This window comes from Vicugna pacos, chromosome 20 (assembly GCF_048564905.1).
Source record: "Vicugna pacos chromosome 20, VicPac4, whole genome shotgun sequence".
Classification (NCBI taxonomy): domain Eukaryota; kingdom Metazoa; phylum Chordata; class Mammalia; order Artiodactyla; family Camelidae; genus Vicugna; species Vicugna pacos.
In genome coordinates this window covers 27,183,148-27,200,472 of record NC_133006.1, presented here as the reverse complement: position 1 = coordinate 27,200,472, position 17,325 = coordinate 27,183,148, and the positions used below count along the sequence as shown (strand labels likewise).

At 43.6% G+C, this 17,325-nt stretch overlaps 1 protein-coding gene across 4 annotated transcripts in view; it reads left to right on the top strand.

Moving 5' to 3' along the window:
* CARMIL1 (capping protein regulator and myosin 1 linker 1) overlaps positions 1 to 17,325 on the top strand; it is a 280,713-nt gene that overhangs the window by 40,951 nt on the left and 222,437 nt on the right. Inside the window, exon 1 of one of the 4 annotated variants that reach the window (XM_072945576.1) lies at positions 12,563 to 12,580. The exons of the other annotated variants lie outside the window; for them this stretch is intronic. Within the exon in view, the coding sequence (XP_072801677.1) occupies positions 12,578 to 12,580 (3 nt within the window). The 5' untranslated portion in view covers positions 12,563 to 12,577. Of the gene's footprint in view, positions 1 to 12,562; positions 12,581 to 17,325 lie in introns of those variants that run through there. 4 annotated transcript variants of the gene reach the window in all.

The window sequence follows — 17,325 nt, the reverse complement described above, 5'->3', positions numbered from 1 at the left end:
CTTGCTCTGCAAGGAGGCTTGATCTGAGGGGAAACAGATTTGGTTACAGAATTGCAGCAGGAGAGCCTGGGCCGTGGTGAGAAATGCAGCCGGAAGCAGAAGCAGCTGCCAGAAAAAGCAGATCAAGAAGGTTCTCCTGTGCCACACTACGGAGTATAGAATTTTTTAGGGGGGGCCACACTGGGAGGTGTTGGGGGTTTGTGAGCAGAAAAGTGGTAACAGAATTTCTTTTCAGGAGTATTCCAGTGGCAGTGTGATTCCAGAATGTTGCTGTGAATGCCCACGATATATTCTTTTACTTACTCCTTGCTCAACAAAGATTTGCTTAATGAGCAAGCATGGAGCAGGCCTTTCATCAGGGATTGGGGAAAAGCAGGCACTGTTTGGAGGGTGAAGGGTACAGGTTCCTTTGAGCTTTGTGTTCACTTGCTTGGTTTATTATTTATTTAATAATGATTATTTTTTAATGGAGGTACTGAGGGTTGAACCCAGGACCTTGTGTATACTGAGCATGTGGTCTACCACTGAGCTCTTACCCCCCAGTTTGCCTGATTTATTACCATGAGCATCTGCGTGGACCAGCTCCCCGTGCAGGGCCCTGAGATGAGGTTTCCATCATCCATGCGGTGGAGAATTCGTTGAAACTTGACTATTTGCCGTTATGTGAGGCAGGAATATATAGCGTATGAAAGGGTGTTGACATATTGTCATATACTATGAGCTGTTTCATCTGGGAGCATTTGTAAAAGTGTCATCTGGTGTGAAGGTTAATATTTAGCTATCTTAAAAAAAAAAAACAAGTACTGGAAAAGACAATCTACTTCCAGATTTCAGGGTTCTGCTGTCGGTCTGTTTTTGTGGAAATGATTTATGTTCAGATTTTTTTTTTTCCCTCATGGATCTCATATGGTATTGTTTTGACTTGTTTGGAAGATAATGTACTTGTCTTAAAGAGATTGATTCAGATCATCTGGAAGGTTGTTTGATGATTTTAGCTAGAAATTTGAAGTCATTGCCTTCTCTTGTTTTAAAGTTTGGTATTTATTCTTTCATTTGTTCACCTGTTTATACAATAGAAACTTACTCAGTATGTACTATATATATAGCAGGCACTATGCTGGGTATACGGCAAATATGACAGATAAGGCTTAAGTAGCCATCTAAGCAGTGGGGCAGACAAACAAGTAAATATATTTATACACAGTAATTGTGGCCAAGCTGAAACTGTCAAAAAGGGTATAATGATAGGGAATTTGAAGTGGGATGGGGACTATGTAGGGTAGTTAGATGAGACATTTTTGAGGTGGTGACATTTAAGGTAATGCCTGAAGGAAAAGAGATGACAGTCATGTGAAGAGTGAGGGGAAAGGCTTTTAGGCAGATTCAGCAGAATGTGCAAAGGCCCTGAGGAAGTTTATGTTTTTAGGGGAGCTGAACAGACTCTGAAGCTAGAGTACAGTGGATCAAAGAAGTCCTGCTGGACCACATACACTGTGGTGACTAAGGAGGGTGGATTTTATTTTTGAATAACACAATCTGATATGTTTAAAATGATTACTGAGGCATCTTAAGTAGAGAATAAATTAGAGGGAGGTGAGACGGTGGGAAGACCAGTAATTTGGGTGTTCCTGTGTAGTGGAGCTGAGCAATGATGACTTGGTCTAGGGCAATGGTTCTTAAAGCATGTTTCCAGCATCTGCAGAAGCAGAATCACCTGGGAACTTATTAGTAATGTAGATTCTCAGCCTTATCGCAGACCTACTGCATCAGAACTTGGGGACAGGGGGCGGGTAGGGGCGTGGGACCCAGCAATCTGTTTCAACAAGCCCTCTAGACAATCTGATGTCCAGGAAGTTTGAGAACCACTGGTCTCAGAATGGCTGGAGGAGGTGGTGAGAGGTGGGCAGATTCAGGATATGTTTGGAATATAGAAATGACAGAACTTGTGTATGAAAGTTGAGGAAAAAGGAGAAATCAGTGATGAATTTGAGAGACCAGGCAGGTAGGGACCTTATTTAATGTGGTGATAGAGACTGGTGGGGGTGGGGAAAGGACATAACTTCCAAACACATTGAGTTTGGGATGCCTTTGAGACGTCCAAGTGAGGATGTTGAGTGTTGGTGGCAATATGAGCTTGCAGCCCGGAAGAAAGGTATAATTTCAAGAAAGATATCGGGGACCTGCCCGTGTACAACAGAGCATTTGAAGCCATTGGAACAGGTGTGATCCCACCTAGGGAGAGAGAGAAAAGGAAAAGTGGAAAAGGACCAAGCCAGGAGGAGCTCAACATTCAGAGGGGTGTGAGCCAGCAAAGGAACAGTGGGGACAGCCAGTGAGAAGAGAGGAGAACCAGGAAACTGTTTCCTGGGGACTATTTCAAGCAGCGCGGAGTGCTCAACTGTGCTTAAAGCTTCTGGGAACTTACTCAGAGGAAGTTGAGCTTTGTAGCACAGGGAATCATTAACTCGGCATTCTAGATGGGTCTTCAGTGAAACTGCAATAAAAATTCAAGGATTGACTTGATTTGCACCTGGGACTTGAAATGAGAAGAAACCAGAGAAACACAGCCCCAATTTTCTATTTACTAGTTTTCCAAACAGTTGAGTTTTCATTGACTTCTCTGGCTCCCCTCCGGCTGCTCCTTGCTGGGTACACACCAACTCTAAATGAGCATTTTGTAGTCCTGAAAAGGGGTAGCATATGGGCTGCAACAGCCGGTCATATTTTCTTTTATTACTATATTTAAAACAACATCCAGGATTAAAAAAAAATTTCCTGGCAAGTAGCGAAACAGGCGGCAATAAAAATTATTACTGGCTGTTGATATGGGTTACTGTGTGCTTTATGGTGTGTTTTTGAATCCAGCTTCTTGGAATTGACAGATCTTTCATTAATCCATCACTGAGCAAATTTATGTTGATGAGTAAGAAGAAGAAAAAGAGATTTATCACTTGCGTATCTCTTCCAGCGTCTGTGTGGTTCTGTCAGTATTTCAGGGTTTTATACTTTTGACATTTGGGGTCATAAACTATAAAATGTTGGGGGCTTGAGTGGCAGGCAGGGGGCTTGGGGAGAGAAAGGAACCTTTGAGCACGATTTCTGTTGGAAGCATTGATTTATTATTTCATCTAATCCCCACCGTGAGATAGGTGGGGTCTCCCCATTTGTAGATGAGGAAGTGAGGGAATAAAGAAAACTCCTGTTTAAAGCCAAGTTTCAGGTGCATTTTTCTTCTGTGCCAAGCTCGTAGGGGCACAGGGTGGGGGAGACGAGTGTGTGTGGACCGGGTTCACAGAATGAGTAGACCAAGATAAGCCAGAGGTGTCTGAAAGGGATAAAGAACGAATGAGGTCCTTTGAACGAGACTGAACCACAGCAAGGTGCTTAAATCTAGTTTCACTGACAGGCGCCTCCCCAAACAGAAAGGACCCTGCAGATGCTCAGCGTAGGGCTTGGTCCTTAAAGACCGACCTGGGAATTTTCTAGTTAGTCCTGTGACTCTTACATTAAAGCAGCTACAGACCAGGAGTTTTTTGGGCATTTCATTAAAAGCTTCCTTTCTACCTTGATGTCATTTCTGTCCCTCTTGTGTGCATGCTTATGTACCTTTTCTTTAGAGCTGCAAGGCCTTGTTCCTTTTCTATAGAAGCTTCTCTGAGTTCAGCTGTCACACCCTTTCTCTTCAAGTTCCACTATACGAACTTGGGATCATTATTTCTTTCTCTCCCAGACTTACCTAGGGTTACGTGGGCCTTTGGAGCACTTCCTTAGGGACCTCATTTGCCTTCACCTGTCCCCTGGCTCCTGGTGGCAACAGCAGTTGAGATAATTCAGCTGAAATGTCGGGGGAAACTGTCCTGTAATGAGCTGGACAGAACTCATGTTGGTTAACATGGATGCTTTATTCCAGCTGTTCTGGAGATGGGGCATCGGGTCTTGGGCTCTACAATTGGTGCCAGTCTTAGGAGGGTCATATGTGTTTCCAGTCACAAAAGATCTTTCTGTCATGTTGGAGAAGACAAAAGCTGATGAGCATCAGTGGGCCATTTAAGATGACAATGGGTAGCTTAGACCGAAAGCAGATGTCACAAGCTAGTGGCCTGCAGCCTGTTCCAATGTGCTTTAAATACAGAGTGCTTAAAAAAAATTTGCCGATATTTACCACTTGGGGGATTTTGGTTATAAATCTCGATTTCAGCCGCTCTTAAGAACTTAGACCTTGGACAGAGATCAGAAGAGCTGGTGACTGAGCCCTTCCGGCTGAGACTGCTCTCCGCGGTGTGCCCCAGTCCCATGCCCTCGTGTTCTCATTGACCCCGAAGCCCAGTGTTGGCTGCCAGCTGTCGTCGTCCTCAAGGCTGTTGTTTTCCCACGCAGACTCCTTTGCTCTTTTACAAGGCCCCATGTCACCTTGGCCTCTGTACAAATTTGAGTTCCCTGACCTCGTCCTAAGTGATCAGGACATGTTGTGGTTAGAAGTTTGTATTATCTTTGCACGGAATGAGAGAAGTCTTCTCTTCTAAGAGGCGTCACTGATGTTCAGATCAACATACGGGTAAGAGGAAGTATGTGTTTAAATGAAACGCAGAAGGGATCTTTTGGAGACGTTGAACAAGAGATCTGATTACTTCTTCAGTCATATTTAAGTGCAGATCCTTTCTTATTTCAGACAGAATTTTTCAAAGATAATGACAATATCTTAGCTATTCTTATTGCACGTGTGTCTTTGGAAAGATAGGGCTGGGAAAAACAGGGAGAAGAGAAGTAGGGATATTTTTACTCCAAAGAGTTGTTCAGGCTGTTGAGTGTAAAAGAAGATATTTGGAAAGTTTCAACTTCTAGTCTGGGCATTAGCTCATTATTATTAATCTAAGTAGACCTTCTTTTATGTGAGTTGTTTAATGGTGAACTTGTGAAGAGCATGTGATTCTCTCCAGCGCTGGGGATTCATGGTTAAAATAGTGCAGTTGGGTGCATCGAGGCATGCAGTTGCAGGGCAGGAAATTGAAAGTGGGGATGAGAGAGGGAAGTCGGAGAAGAGAGTTTCATTCTGGAGTTAGGCACCGCTCCAGCGGTGTTTGCTGGACTGTGACATGTCGGGCCCTGTGCTGCCCCAGGGGTGTAAGGATCAGTGAGACAAAAAGAACAGGCAGAATCTGCCAGGTGGTCTCAGTAGCACGTGGTAAGAGGTGTGCTGCCCACGGTCCTGTGGGATTACTGACCGGTCCTTGGCTTAGTTCAGAACTAGAGGGATGCTGCCCTGGGAAGCTGATGCCCGAGTGGAGCCTTAAAGGCCAAGGAAGAGTTAGCCCAGTAGCGTCAAGTGGGAAAAGAATTCAAAGTATGAAGTTTAGTTTGGGGTTAAGTCATGGCCTGCTTTCCAGAAGCTTGTGGGGAGCCCAGAAAGAAGGGGAGACACTGGATATATGTTTGGCCACAATGTGGTAGCAGGATTACAGGATGGCAGGGCTGGGGGCTAGGAGACCTTTCTTTCCAGAAAGCTACCTGGCTAGTCCCTCCCGGAAGAAGCGCCTTTCACTACATTAATTTTTAATGTCTCTCTTTAGCTTTTAGCAAAATTTATTACGAGAAGGCCAGCTTGAAGGACGTGTCTGCATGTTTTTTGTTAAAAGAATAATCAGTTCACTTTCCTATTCTGTGCTTTATTGAGGACCTGTGAATATTTTTGAATAAATAGCTTATATGCTAAATTGCTTTTAGCATTTAGTGCCTGGAAAAATGAACTTTTCTCATTTAAAAACTCACCTGCTTCCTCTTAAAATAATCAATTAATGAAAATAATACTGTGTCTCCTTTTTTTGTCTTTGTTGCCAGGAGCCTCAGAGCTAAAATTTTCAGTTACAATGATCATAAAAGCCAAGGTAGTGATTGAACTGGCCATCTGCTGTTTTTGTCAGCCCAGCCTTGGAGCCCTTTTCCAGTGTATCCATTTGTTTGCAAATATTTATTGAGTGGTGGCCCTTGCCGAGCACTGAGGAGGTGGAGGTGGGTGGACTGTGGTCCTGGTGTGAGGTGATGGTGGCTGGAGTGAGTGTTGGCAGTCAAGTTGCAGAGAAGTGGATGGCTTCCAAATATAGTTTCAAGGTAGAATCCAGTGGGTTTGCTGGGGCTTGATAGTGGGGAGCGAGGGAAAAAGAAGAATCAAGGATGACCCCCAGGTTTATTGCAGTATATGGTGGTGACTTGCTGAGACTGAGAGGAGTAGGCTGGGGGAAAGGGATGGAGAGCTGGAATACCTATCGCGGGGGGAAGGTATAGCTGAGTGGAAGAGCGTGTGCTTAGCATGCACGAGGTCCTGGGTTCAATCCCCACTACCTCCACTGGAGAAAAAAAAAAAGACCTAGATTGTCTGGAGCTCATGATAAGAGATTATTTTTCTTGTCCCCTCCCTTTCTTCCACACCTGTCTTACACACACATTTATACACACACACACACGCATGGACACACCTCTTTGAGGGAACTCTCTCTTGCCTACGAAATAGCCATGTGATTCCAGTGTGGCTTGGCTTCTCCAGTCACAGAAGAAGGCTTGATGCTTCTGTGCCTGCTGGTCCCTTTGCCCTAGTCCCTTGACCACAGTGATTAGTCCAGGAGGTAGGCATATGACCCAAGCAAGAGTCCTAATTGAGGTCTTTGGAAGTACTGCCCTAGAGAGAGGCAGGCTAGGGTATTGCAGTCGGAGAGACTAGATGGTCTCCACTCAGCTGCCTCTGCCTTGACCCCTTGATACACAAAGGAAGCCCTTCTGAATAGCAGAGGGTGCTGTCCTCGCCCAGAAAAGCAGAGCTTAGAGAAATCCAGAAAGACCCCTTCCCTGCTGTTTGCTACACTCTTACCTCTTGGCATGCTGAGGTCCCGAGATGTGAAACTAATAGAACTTTGGTCAAACAAGTTTAAAGAAAGAGGTTTCTTGACAGCAGAATTGGTCAGAGCCTTTCATATGGAACGTGCTTTGCCCCTCTTCCAGTGGGGGATTAGTACACAGTATTTCCCAAGCTTATTTGACTGGATTTTGAAAAAGAAGTGAAACACCTATAGGTAGCCCATCTTCACAGATGAGGAAACTGAGTCCCTCACAGGTTAAGATACTTCCTGAGATCATACAAGTCAGGGCTGGTCTGGAAGGTAAATCAGCTTTCCTGTCTTTTCCATTCATTTCACTATCCTGTGCGGGCTTATGCTTTTTTCTTTCTATGACGTATAAGAAGGCTTGTCTCTGTGGCTCGTGTGCCGGGGTCTGAATGTCTGTGTGTGTGTGTTTAAATTGCGATTTGCATTGCAACTTGTAGTTCGGATTCTTCTCCTATTACTCAGGCCTTCTCTATAGGTGGGGGGTTAATCCCCGGAAATCCTGGAAAGCATGCAGTTGTATTGGTTTGATTTCATTACAAGGAATGTGTGATAACTCTGGGTTCCTAGCTTTCCATGATAAGGATGTGTGAATTGTAAACATGATATGAGGTCTCTGGAAATTCTATGTTCTGGCAAGTGAAATAAGCAGTTTCCATTTTGGTGCAATGTCTATGAAAAAAGATATGTTTTTTAATTCTTATTTTTTACTGAAGTATAGTCGATTCACAATGTTAGTTTCAGATATACAGCAAAGCAACTCAGTTATACATACATACATACATACATATATATATTCAGTTTCTTTTTCATTATGGCTTATTCCAAGAAATTGAATATAGTTCCCTGGGCTATAAACAGTAGCTTCTTGTTATTTATCTATTTTATATATAGTAATGTGTAGAAAAAGATATATTTTTAAAGAGCATGGTTGTGCTTTTATTTTTAATCTTCGTGATTTTCCTGAAACTGTGCTTGATGTAGACACTTGTTTAGAATAAACTAATGAAAGAGAGAAGTAGGGTGATGCGTTTTACTGATTCTGACATGTCTCCAGCTGAGAAATGATGGGCGGAGAGTATAGGAGCAGGAGACTTATCGCTCATTTCTAGCCCAATTACCGAGAACTGAGCACCTAGTGACCCCGTGGGCTGTCCCAGTCACCTGCTGTGGGGTGGCGGAGTGGCAGGGCTGGGGCTGGAGCTGTGCTCAGTGGATTCAAGTGTGATGCTTCTTCTGCTGTCTTGTGCTGGCATCTCTATTTTGGTTTAAGATCCTCATCACTCTTCTCCTCAATCGCTTCTCTACTTGCCTCTTTGCTTCCTAATTTGCCCCCCTCCCACCCATCCTCTGTGTTCCCAGGAGGAAAACCCTTCATCAACACCCCTCACCCCCATAATTTTCAAGTTCTGTTTCCTGGCCCCTGCCTTTCTTTCCAGCCATGTTTCCTGCCCCTCGTTGAGTACATCTTTCATCCCAGCTTTAGTTGCTTCTTGCTCTGTGGATAAGAAGTTTCGTGCCTCCATGCTCCTAGGTTGTATCTGCCTGTGACCCGAGTACCTCCCTCCCCACTTCATCTACTTCATCCTTCAGGACTCAGCTCCCATGTGTATTTCTCTAGGAAGCCTTTCAAGACTCAGCCTTTCCTTGCCCCCCTCCCACCAGCCTGTGAGCAACTTAGTATAATATGATGGTGAGGAGTGTGGACTATATCCCAGATTGTCTGGGTCCTAACCCCTGCTCTGCCAGCTCCACACTGTGTGACATTGGACAAGTCACTTAAGCTCTGTGTGCTTCAACTCTGTGTTTATCTCCTAGGATTGTTATCAGGATAGATGTGTTAGTGCATGTAAATCATCTAGACTTAAGTCCTACTGATTATTATTTATATTTGCAATCTACTATTATTATTAGCCTATTTATGTATTTATTTATTTATTGGCTAATTCGGTTATTTATTTAATAATTTTTTAAATGGAGGTACTGGGGATTGAACCCAGGACCTTGTGCATGCTAAACATGCACTTCACCACTTGAACTATAACCTTCCCCACTATTATTAGCTTCTATTAAGAGTAAAAAACTAATCACATTCCATTCTGATACCCTCAAGCTCCTTGCACGGTAGCTGGTGGGCACTCAGTAAATGTTACTTACATGAATGAATGAACCAAAACAATCAGTGAACACAGAGCACCAATTTTAGTGTTTGTCAGGTTACACCCTGCTGTGTTCTAGAAAAGGATTTATATCAATCACTGTTTTATAGATATGCCCTTATAGGGACAGTGTATAGATGTAAACTTTATTATCTGGATCTTCCTAAAAGTAAATATTTTTTAATAAATAGACTTCCATAAAATATCATGTTTAAATAGACTGTATGCTTGCTCTAATAAGTGAAATGCTTCCTTGTCAAGGCAGTCATTGTGTTGGATTATGATGTCATAAAGTTTAAAGAGACAAATGCTTATCATTATTTGTGCCTTAAAAAATGTAGAGATATCCAAATACATTTCTCTACTTCTTTATTTTGCATCTCCATCTCTGAGTTAACGAATGTCTTGCTGGAAGTCAACCATATATCCGCTCAAAGTGTAAATGTTGCTGGTTCGGTGTCCTGTACTTGCTCCAATATATTTGTACTTGGTCTCATTTCTCCAGAACTATTTAAAACCCAAATACCATTTGCGAGCGAAGGGACTTAATTTCTTTATTTTTTTTCTGTTTCTATTTCTTTGCTTATACTATAGTAATTGGGCACATTTCTTCTGACCTTGATGATCTTACCTCTATTTTAAGGAAGCTGGAAGGAAACTGAGATCTGGACCCACTCTGAAACACTGAATGTCAAGTCAGTTGTCTCATCACACAATGGTATAACCAGCCAACATCCTCTGGAAGATTCCACGTCCATAATGGCATTATTGACATTTGAACTGCACAGAGTTCTCTGAAAGGTGCTATAGAGAAGGCACAAGTGTGAGGGGTGATTGTGGTGGTGATGGGTCAGAGGCTCTTCGAGTGAACTGAATGAGGCCAGCCGTGAATGAGGACAACAGTGGTGCCTTTGTTGCACAGTGAAATAAAATACTAGAAAATGTTCTTGGAACAAAGAGTGTTGTTTGCTCAGAGTCTACATGATGTAGTGAAGAGTTTTTGCAAACTTTCATTTGGTGACTAATGTTTTGACTCAGTAAAGATAGTAAAAAAAGCATTTCTTTCATCAGCAGGTCTTCGTGGGTAAAGAAGGGGTTTATAGTTATAAATACTCAGTAATGTTTAATGTGATAGGAGGGTTACTCCATTTGCTGTGACTGTACACTGCTGAGTTCTGTCCCCGGAGCTTTTGTCCCTTGGGAGACTCTATCATGTGGGGATCACTTGTCCAATCATAGTCCTCATTTTCCGTGCATATGACGAAAATAGCATGCTGGCGTATTCTCTTGAGTTTTTAGTAGTTCTGCATTATTATATTAGTTCTACTGAAAAAGGGTGGTCCTTTTCCTATTTCTTGACTGCTTCTATCAGGAGAGTGTATACTTTGGTAATAGTTTTGCCATTATGTCATTACCTATGAGCAGACATAAATCATCGCATCTTTAATTTTATAAGACTGGTTCAGAGACTCTTATTCTAATGAAGTCTTCGGATTTAGCACTTTTCCAATAAGTGGGCCATTGATTGGGTTTTAACAACTATTTTGATGAATGAGTTGTACTGTTATGAAAGAATTTCACACTTAAATCTTACTTTTTGGGCTGTGCTATATTTTTGTCTTTGGAAAGTTACTTAAAATTAAAAGAATCAGCACATAAGACTTATGTCTTATGAAGGTTAAAGGGTGACCCCATTGTTTCAGAAGCTGTCTCTTCACCAGCATTACTCCTCTCTTAAAGGGTCCCTAAAGGGTGTGATAGTTTTGGTGGAGTTTGTGTATTCCGTGAATGAAAAGCAAACTGCAGACTTTTCTTTCTCTGATTTTCTTTTTCCTATCTGAGTGCCTGTTTGTTGCCCCACCAATAGAAAATAAAATAAACCCACCACAACAAATTGATGGAATGAAAATGAAGATGTGGTCACACGTGTTATAAACAGGGGAGTACCGCCATCTCCCCCAGGCACACACCCACAATCTCCTAAGCTTGGCCTGGGAGGGGAAAATGTCTTCCCATCTTTAGCTATTTGAACCCTCTTGGGAATTCATTTGAGTCTGAATTCTGGCTGCTTTAGGTGACTAGCTGGCTTCTAGCTAGCGGATGAAGGTGGAGTTTGGTTTTCCCCACCTCCATCTCCTTCCTCTTCTCCAGTGTGATTTATGGAGTTGCTAGCTGGAGTCTTCCCTGCCTGAAGGTTGTTCTCCTAATGTAACATAAGGACAAGAAGCCCTTTTCCTTTGATGCAACCCGCCTGATCCTTTTCTGGGCTTACTCTAATTCCCAGCATGGAGTCTGCCCAGTTTTTCACTATCCGGCCTGGTGCGGGGGGTTTCCAGGTCGTAGATACTTCAGGTGTTCTTCCTCTGACAGAAAAGCACCTCCCAGCAGTGTGGCCATAGGCACATCGGTGGTCTTTGGGGTTGTGGTACCCAGTACTCTTAGAGCCACCAAATGGACGTTTCTGTTCTCTGCAGAGTCTCTCTCTGGCTGGGAAGCAGGTGGCCGGATGCAAGGATGCTGGTGTAGGTGGATGGCAGTAATTAAGGGCATGAAGCAGCTTTGGAATTTGAGTTCCAGCCCTGCTGTGTGTGACCTCATGCATGTTACTTATCCTTGTTAAACCTCAGTAGCCTCTGCCAGTGGGGTTTGTATAAAGATTAATGAGCTATGGCATAAGACACTCTTAGCACAGTCATTTACTGCCATGTGATCAGTAAATAGTGGAGGTGATGGTGATTTTATTAAGAAAGAATTGGCTGCAGTTGCCCCCTTCCCTCTTTCCAGGATTCTAGCATCACGGCCATTTAGACTGCATTGTTGTCCAGCTTAAGGAAACTGTCAACTTCATTATCTCTTTGGTTCCTTATTGCTTTCCCCTCCTTACAAATCCATTACTGAAATTTTAAAGATGTTTTCTTTAGCCTTTCCATAGTTAGACACCACTTTCTAAACAGAACTAAAAGGGAAATTTGATTGAACCTCTGAATCTGACTCTCCCCAGTTAGCCCAGGTGGGCAGACCTTCCTTGGGAGGGTCATTTATTTTTCAAGCTATATAGTAAAGAAGCAGATGGTTTCTCGTTACTTCTGAAGTCAATTTCCATGAAAATCTTCAGTGCTCAATGCATAGCTTAATGTCTTTTAGAACAATTGCTATTTTTGAACCGGTGTTGATGACACAACATTTGGAGTATAGAATATTCTCTATCTGATAAATCCTTCACTTGTAGGACTTCTACAGATGTCTAAAAACAATCCATTAGAATTTATTGCTTTTTTTCTAGAGGCCAAGAACATGGGCTCGTTCATTTAGGGTCTGATACTTAAAAAGGCCAAAGTCTGGAGATTTAATTCCCAGATAGGCCAATTAGTGTAGCTTTGTTCCACAACTTCAATTGAACCTCAAACCCCAGCCATCTGTCTCTAAAATGCATGCCATTCACCACAGGGGGCATTGGTCACATTGGTCAGAGACTGGGTAGATCCACAGAAGACCGTGAACACCCACGGTAGGAGGAGAGGAGAGATCCAAACGCCTGCACACAAGATGGTGAGTCGGTAGAATCAACCTCAAAAATGAATGCTGGAGAAGACAGTCAAGGAAGCTATTGTTTTAAACAATAAGAATTTTAAAAATTTTCAAGACTTGAGTAAAAATTGCTAAGTGACAGATCAGAGTCCAGAGGGCAGGAAAGTTAGGAAACTCTTAGATATCTTAGTTCTAATTATATATTTGTATATGGCTCTTTGGTAGAAGATAAGGGGAAAGTACCAGAAGGAAGAAGGCAGCCCTCCTGATGAACTTTGATCTTAAAAGGAAGTAGGCAAAAGATAGAGGGCTGACAGCCAGGGATACCGCAGCGATAGCGGGTGACATTTACACACTGGTGCCAGGCACTGCTCTACGCCCTCTTGGCTGACCGCATTAGAACTGAACGAGCTAGTGCTATTACTATCACCATTTTACAGGTGAGCAAATTGAGACACTGAGCTTTTAGGTATTGCTGTAGGTCACATAGCTAGTTAAGTAGCTGGGGTATGAATCGAGGCGGTCTGATTCTAGAGATGTGAGACTTGCAGGCGATGCTATGGAAAGTAAAAGATTGATAAAGAAGCGTTCAGAGCCAGAAGAAAATAAAAGCTGCCTCTGAGCAGAACTGATGGAGGATGTGAGAACTAATGGAGTGTAACCCTTCAACTCCTATTATCTGTCTGTCTCTTACATGCATATTTAAGAATCCAGAATGCTAATGACACTACATGGGGGAAGTAATAAGAAAGATCCAGTTTTTCCAAATGAATTTAAACCTCCTAGCTCAACAGAATTCCTTCTCAGCATCCTGAGAACACTGGGGATAGACAGAGGTAGTTCCTCCATCCCTACTATCTTTGAGGGAACCTGAGGGGTGGAAACAGTGCTAGACATGTGGAGGAAAGGGCACGTGTGTGGAAAAGGCTGGGAAGCTCTGCTTAGAAGGAGCTGGTAAGAGCTTACTGAGTTTCCAGACTTGTTCTCAATGAGAAAGGATGTTAAATGGGACAGAGCTTCATTGTCTGAAGTTAAGGTGAATTTCTTTATTAGCTGTTGAGTAACCTACATTTAGAAGAACTCAGGTATAGACTTTGGCACGGGTTTGGGGGGATGTCTCAGACGGGCTATGAACTTCAGAGGGTGATGAGACTGTTAAGGTTTCCTCTCGCGTGGTTCTCAGAACATGGCTTCTTATCTATAAAATTAGGCCAGAGACGTATTTGGATCTTTGGTTTTCCCTCTGTGAAGAGATCACTTCCATGTGAGAAAACTCGGATTCAGAGAGGATGAGAGTGACTTTCCCGAGGCCGGCCAGCTTTTGGTGACAGGCAGGCTAGACACTCCTCTGGTGCCACTCTCCTGTGTACCGGGCCATCCAGAGTCTCTAGTAGTGGCGGAGGCGTGGGGGCTGGGCTCACCAGGGCTCACATCCCAGCTCGGCCACTTACAGTCATCCCTTGTATCTGTAGGGGATTGGTTCTGGGGACCCCCTCCCCGGCCATGGATATCTAAATCCAAGATGCTCATGTTCCTTATATAAAATGGCATAGTATTTGCATGTGACCTATGCACACCCCGCTGAATACCTTAAATCATCTCTAGATTACCTATAATACCTAATACAATGGAACTGCCATGTAAATAGTTGCTGGAGTACGGGAAATTCAAATTTTGGTTTTGGGAACTTTCCAGAATTTTTTTCCCTGAATAGTTCTGCACCATCCACGGTTGGTTGAATCTGCAGATGTGGGGCCCTCAGATCCTGGAGGCCAACTGTACTCTGTAACCTTGATTACTGCTTTGACTGCTCAACCGAAGACAGGATATTGTTGTGAGGATTAGGTGAAAAGAAAGTGCTTGGCATATAGTAAGTACTAAGGGTATGTTCTCTACTTAGGCTTAAAAATCTTTATTTATTACTGCTAGTAAGTTTTCCAGCATCTCTCAACTCATGGCTAAGAAGTTTCCTTTTTGCCTTATTTTTCTCTCTGGGTGATGTGAAGTTTTATAAGGACATTTCTTATAGTTTCTCTGTATGTAAAATCCTCACATCTTCTAAGGCCCTTTGGGTGAAGGATCCAACTACAGGGCCTTTAGCAATTCTTACTAGCTCTGCAAGTATGTGATTTATTCTTTTTTGAAAACGATGCCTTCTAACTTTCTTCCTCCTCCAGCTACTCCCGTGGTTCGCTGGTTACTGTGGTAACCACGCTCTAATAATCCTGTCAGGAAATATGATGTAACTGTCTGTCTAATCTTATTTTCCAGACGTAAAACAAGCACAGAGCTTCCTTCTAAGAATCCTTCTAAAGCGTTAAGGGCCCAATCGCTGCTCGTTGTTCTGATGTTTTATAAGATTGTAGGTACTTGCGGAAGAATGTGCATCATTGCGTGTTTCCTTAACTTAGAATGTTTATAGCACCCAGTGGCCAGTGTGTCACTGAAGGCTAAGTGCTTTCATGCTCATTCTCCTGCAATTGAGGGAATTGGGGGTAGCTTAAAAAAACGCGGAATTGTGGTTTCTAGAGGATTTACATTTATTTTTGAACATGAGGGATCTAAGGTAGTTGCCGAGATCGTGAAATCAAGTCAATATTTTCACATTTTTTGGAAGATGCTAATTTTACAAAACATCTCCCTCCTGGCCCATGAGTGAGGCGTAAGTTTGTACCTCCACAAGTACACACCGTGTCCTCAGCACCCCGACACCCTCAACTGGGATCAAATAGGACCCCTAGTTCTCTGCTCCTGGCAAGACCCCTCCATCAGTGCCAGCCTCTCCATCACTCTCCTCCTTCACCGTCAGGACCAATCTCATCACACTTCTTCCTCCTGTTTGTGTCAGTCACCATGGGACGCCTGGACTCCCAAGGCATCCCTCATCCCTGTGTCTTGTCCTCATTTGACTCTTAACTTCAGTTTTTAAAATCTCGTCTCTCCCCTTTGGCACCTGCTCCCTGTGTGCTCTGTGCCTTTGGGGTCAGTCATCAGTGCATCCCAAACGTCCTTACCTTGTCTGTGAATATTTTCTTTGTCTTGCTATTTTGAAAACCTGGGTCTCCACTGACAATACTGCTTCTCCTGCAGCCCACTTGAAAGGGCTGCAGTTTTTAACCTTACCCTTGAACCATGGCTAGGGGGTGGGTAGAATCCTCTACACAGTTTCTATATCCCCTCCCGAAAGCCTCCTCCTCTGAGTCTCAGGTCTCTCTATGGCCCACTGCCCCTCGGTCACCTGCTTCTCCACCCAGTCACTCCCCTCATCCGCTGGAGATTTCTGTTTCTGGTTCGCTGTCCTCTCCAGCACCACTCCTGCTAGTTCTCCCGAATTTCAGTATTCATGTTGGTAACCCTTTCATCACCGTCATCTCTTAGGTTCTCAACCTCATCTCCTCCCATGAACGTGTCTCAGCCACTCCACCCATGGTCATGCCCCTGGTCCTGTTATCACTGGTCACCTCGGTGCCTCTGTAGCTCTCTCTGGATGTCCCACTCTGACTATCACTTCTCTTCCTCGCTGGCCTTATGTGATACCTCCAAACTCAACGGTCCTTGGACCACCAGAACCTTCATTTCATTGAATCTGCCACCTCTACATGGTTCTGCCCTCACCCCAAGTCCTTCCCTTTCTCCTTTCCCAGCTTGAATTCCATGATCAACCACTGTCATCACTGCTATATATCCTCAACTCCCTTGTCCCTCTCACACTATATTCTCTCTTGACTAAACCACAGTTCCAGTTAAATCCATCTCTTTCTCTTCACTGACTCTGCACTTGCACCAGTGCAGCCAAATGTGCCAGGACAGACACCATACAGATGTCTCACTCTGAGTTAATGGTCACAAATGCCAGGTGGACCCTCGATGCTGCCTGGCAGCCGTATCATGTTCCCACTATCTGTTCATTCCCTACCTCTCTTACATAGCTATCGCATCCTTTATACTTGCTCTTTAAACATCCACTGTCTCCTCTCTCTCAGCCACTTCCTTTTTCGGTTAAAAAACAAAACAAAACAAAACCAGAAATGTTTAGAAGAGAACTTACACCGACCATACATGCCACCTGCCTGTGTCTGTTCCCAAGCTCCCAGCATCTTGAGCACAACATCCTATTTCCATCTCCCTGTACCTTCTCAAGGACGTTGCTCCCTAAAATTTCCCCTCTCCTTCCTATATCATCAGTTTTCCTCTCTCTGCTGAATTCCCACTGGCATCCAAGTTATTAGTTTTTCCCATTAAATAAAAGCATCCTCTTTTGACTCTAACTTCCCCTCCAGCTACTAGCCAATTTCTTTTCTAAACTCTTACAACAGAACATTTTGAACGAGTCATCTGTATTCATTATGTCTAATGCCACCCCTCCCGTTCTGTCCTGAACCCAGTACAGTGGGGTTTTTACCCCTCACTCGTACTCCACTGGCCCTGCCCCTTCCAGATCATCAGTGACATTTCATTGTTGTAGCCTACAGCGGTCCCAGCCTCCTCTTACTTCACCTACCAGCAGCATTTGACACGGTTGATTATTTTCCCCCTTGTTTTTGTTTTTGTTTTGGTGGGGGGAGGTAATTAGGTTTATTTATTTATTTTTTAATAGAGGTACTGGGGATTGAACCCAGGACCTCATGCCTGCTAGGCATGCCCTCTACCACTGAGCTATCCCCTCTCCCATTCTCCCCATTGAATACATTCTCCACTTGACTGCCTGGACACACCCCTCGTGGTTTTCCTTTTTCCACTCTGGCTGGTTTTTCTCAGTCTCTTTT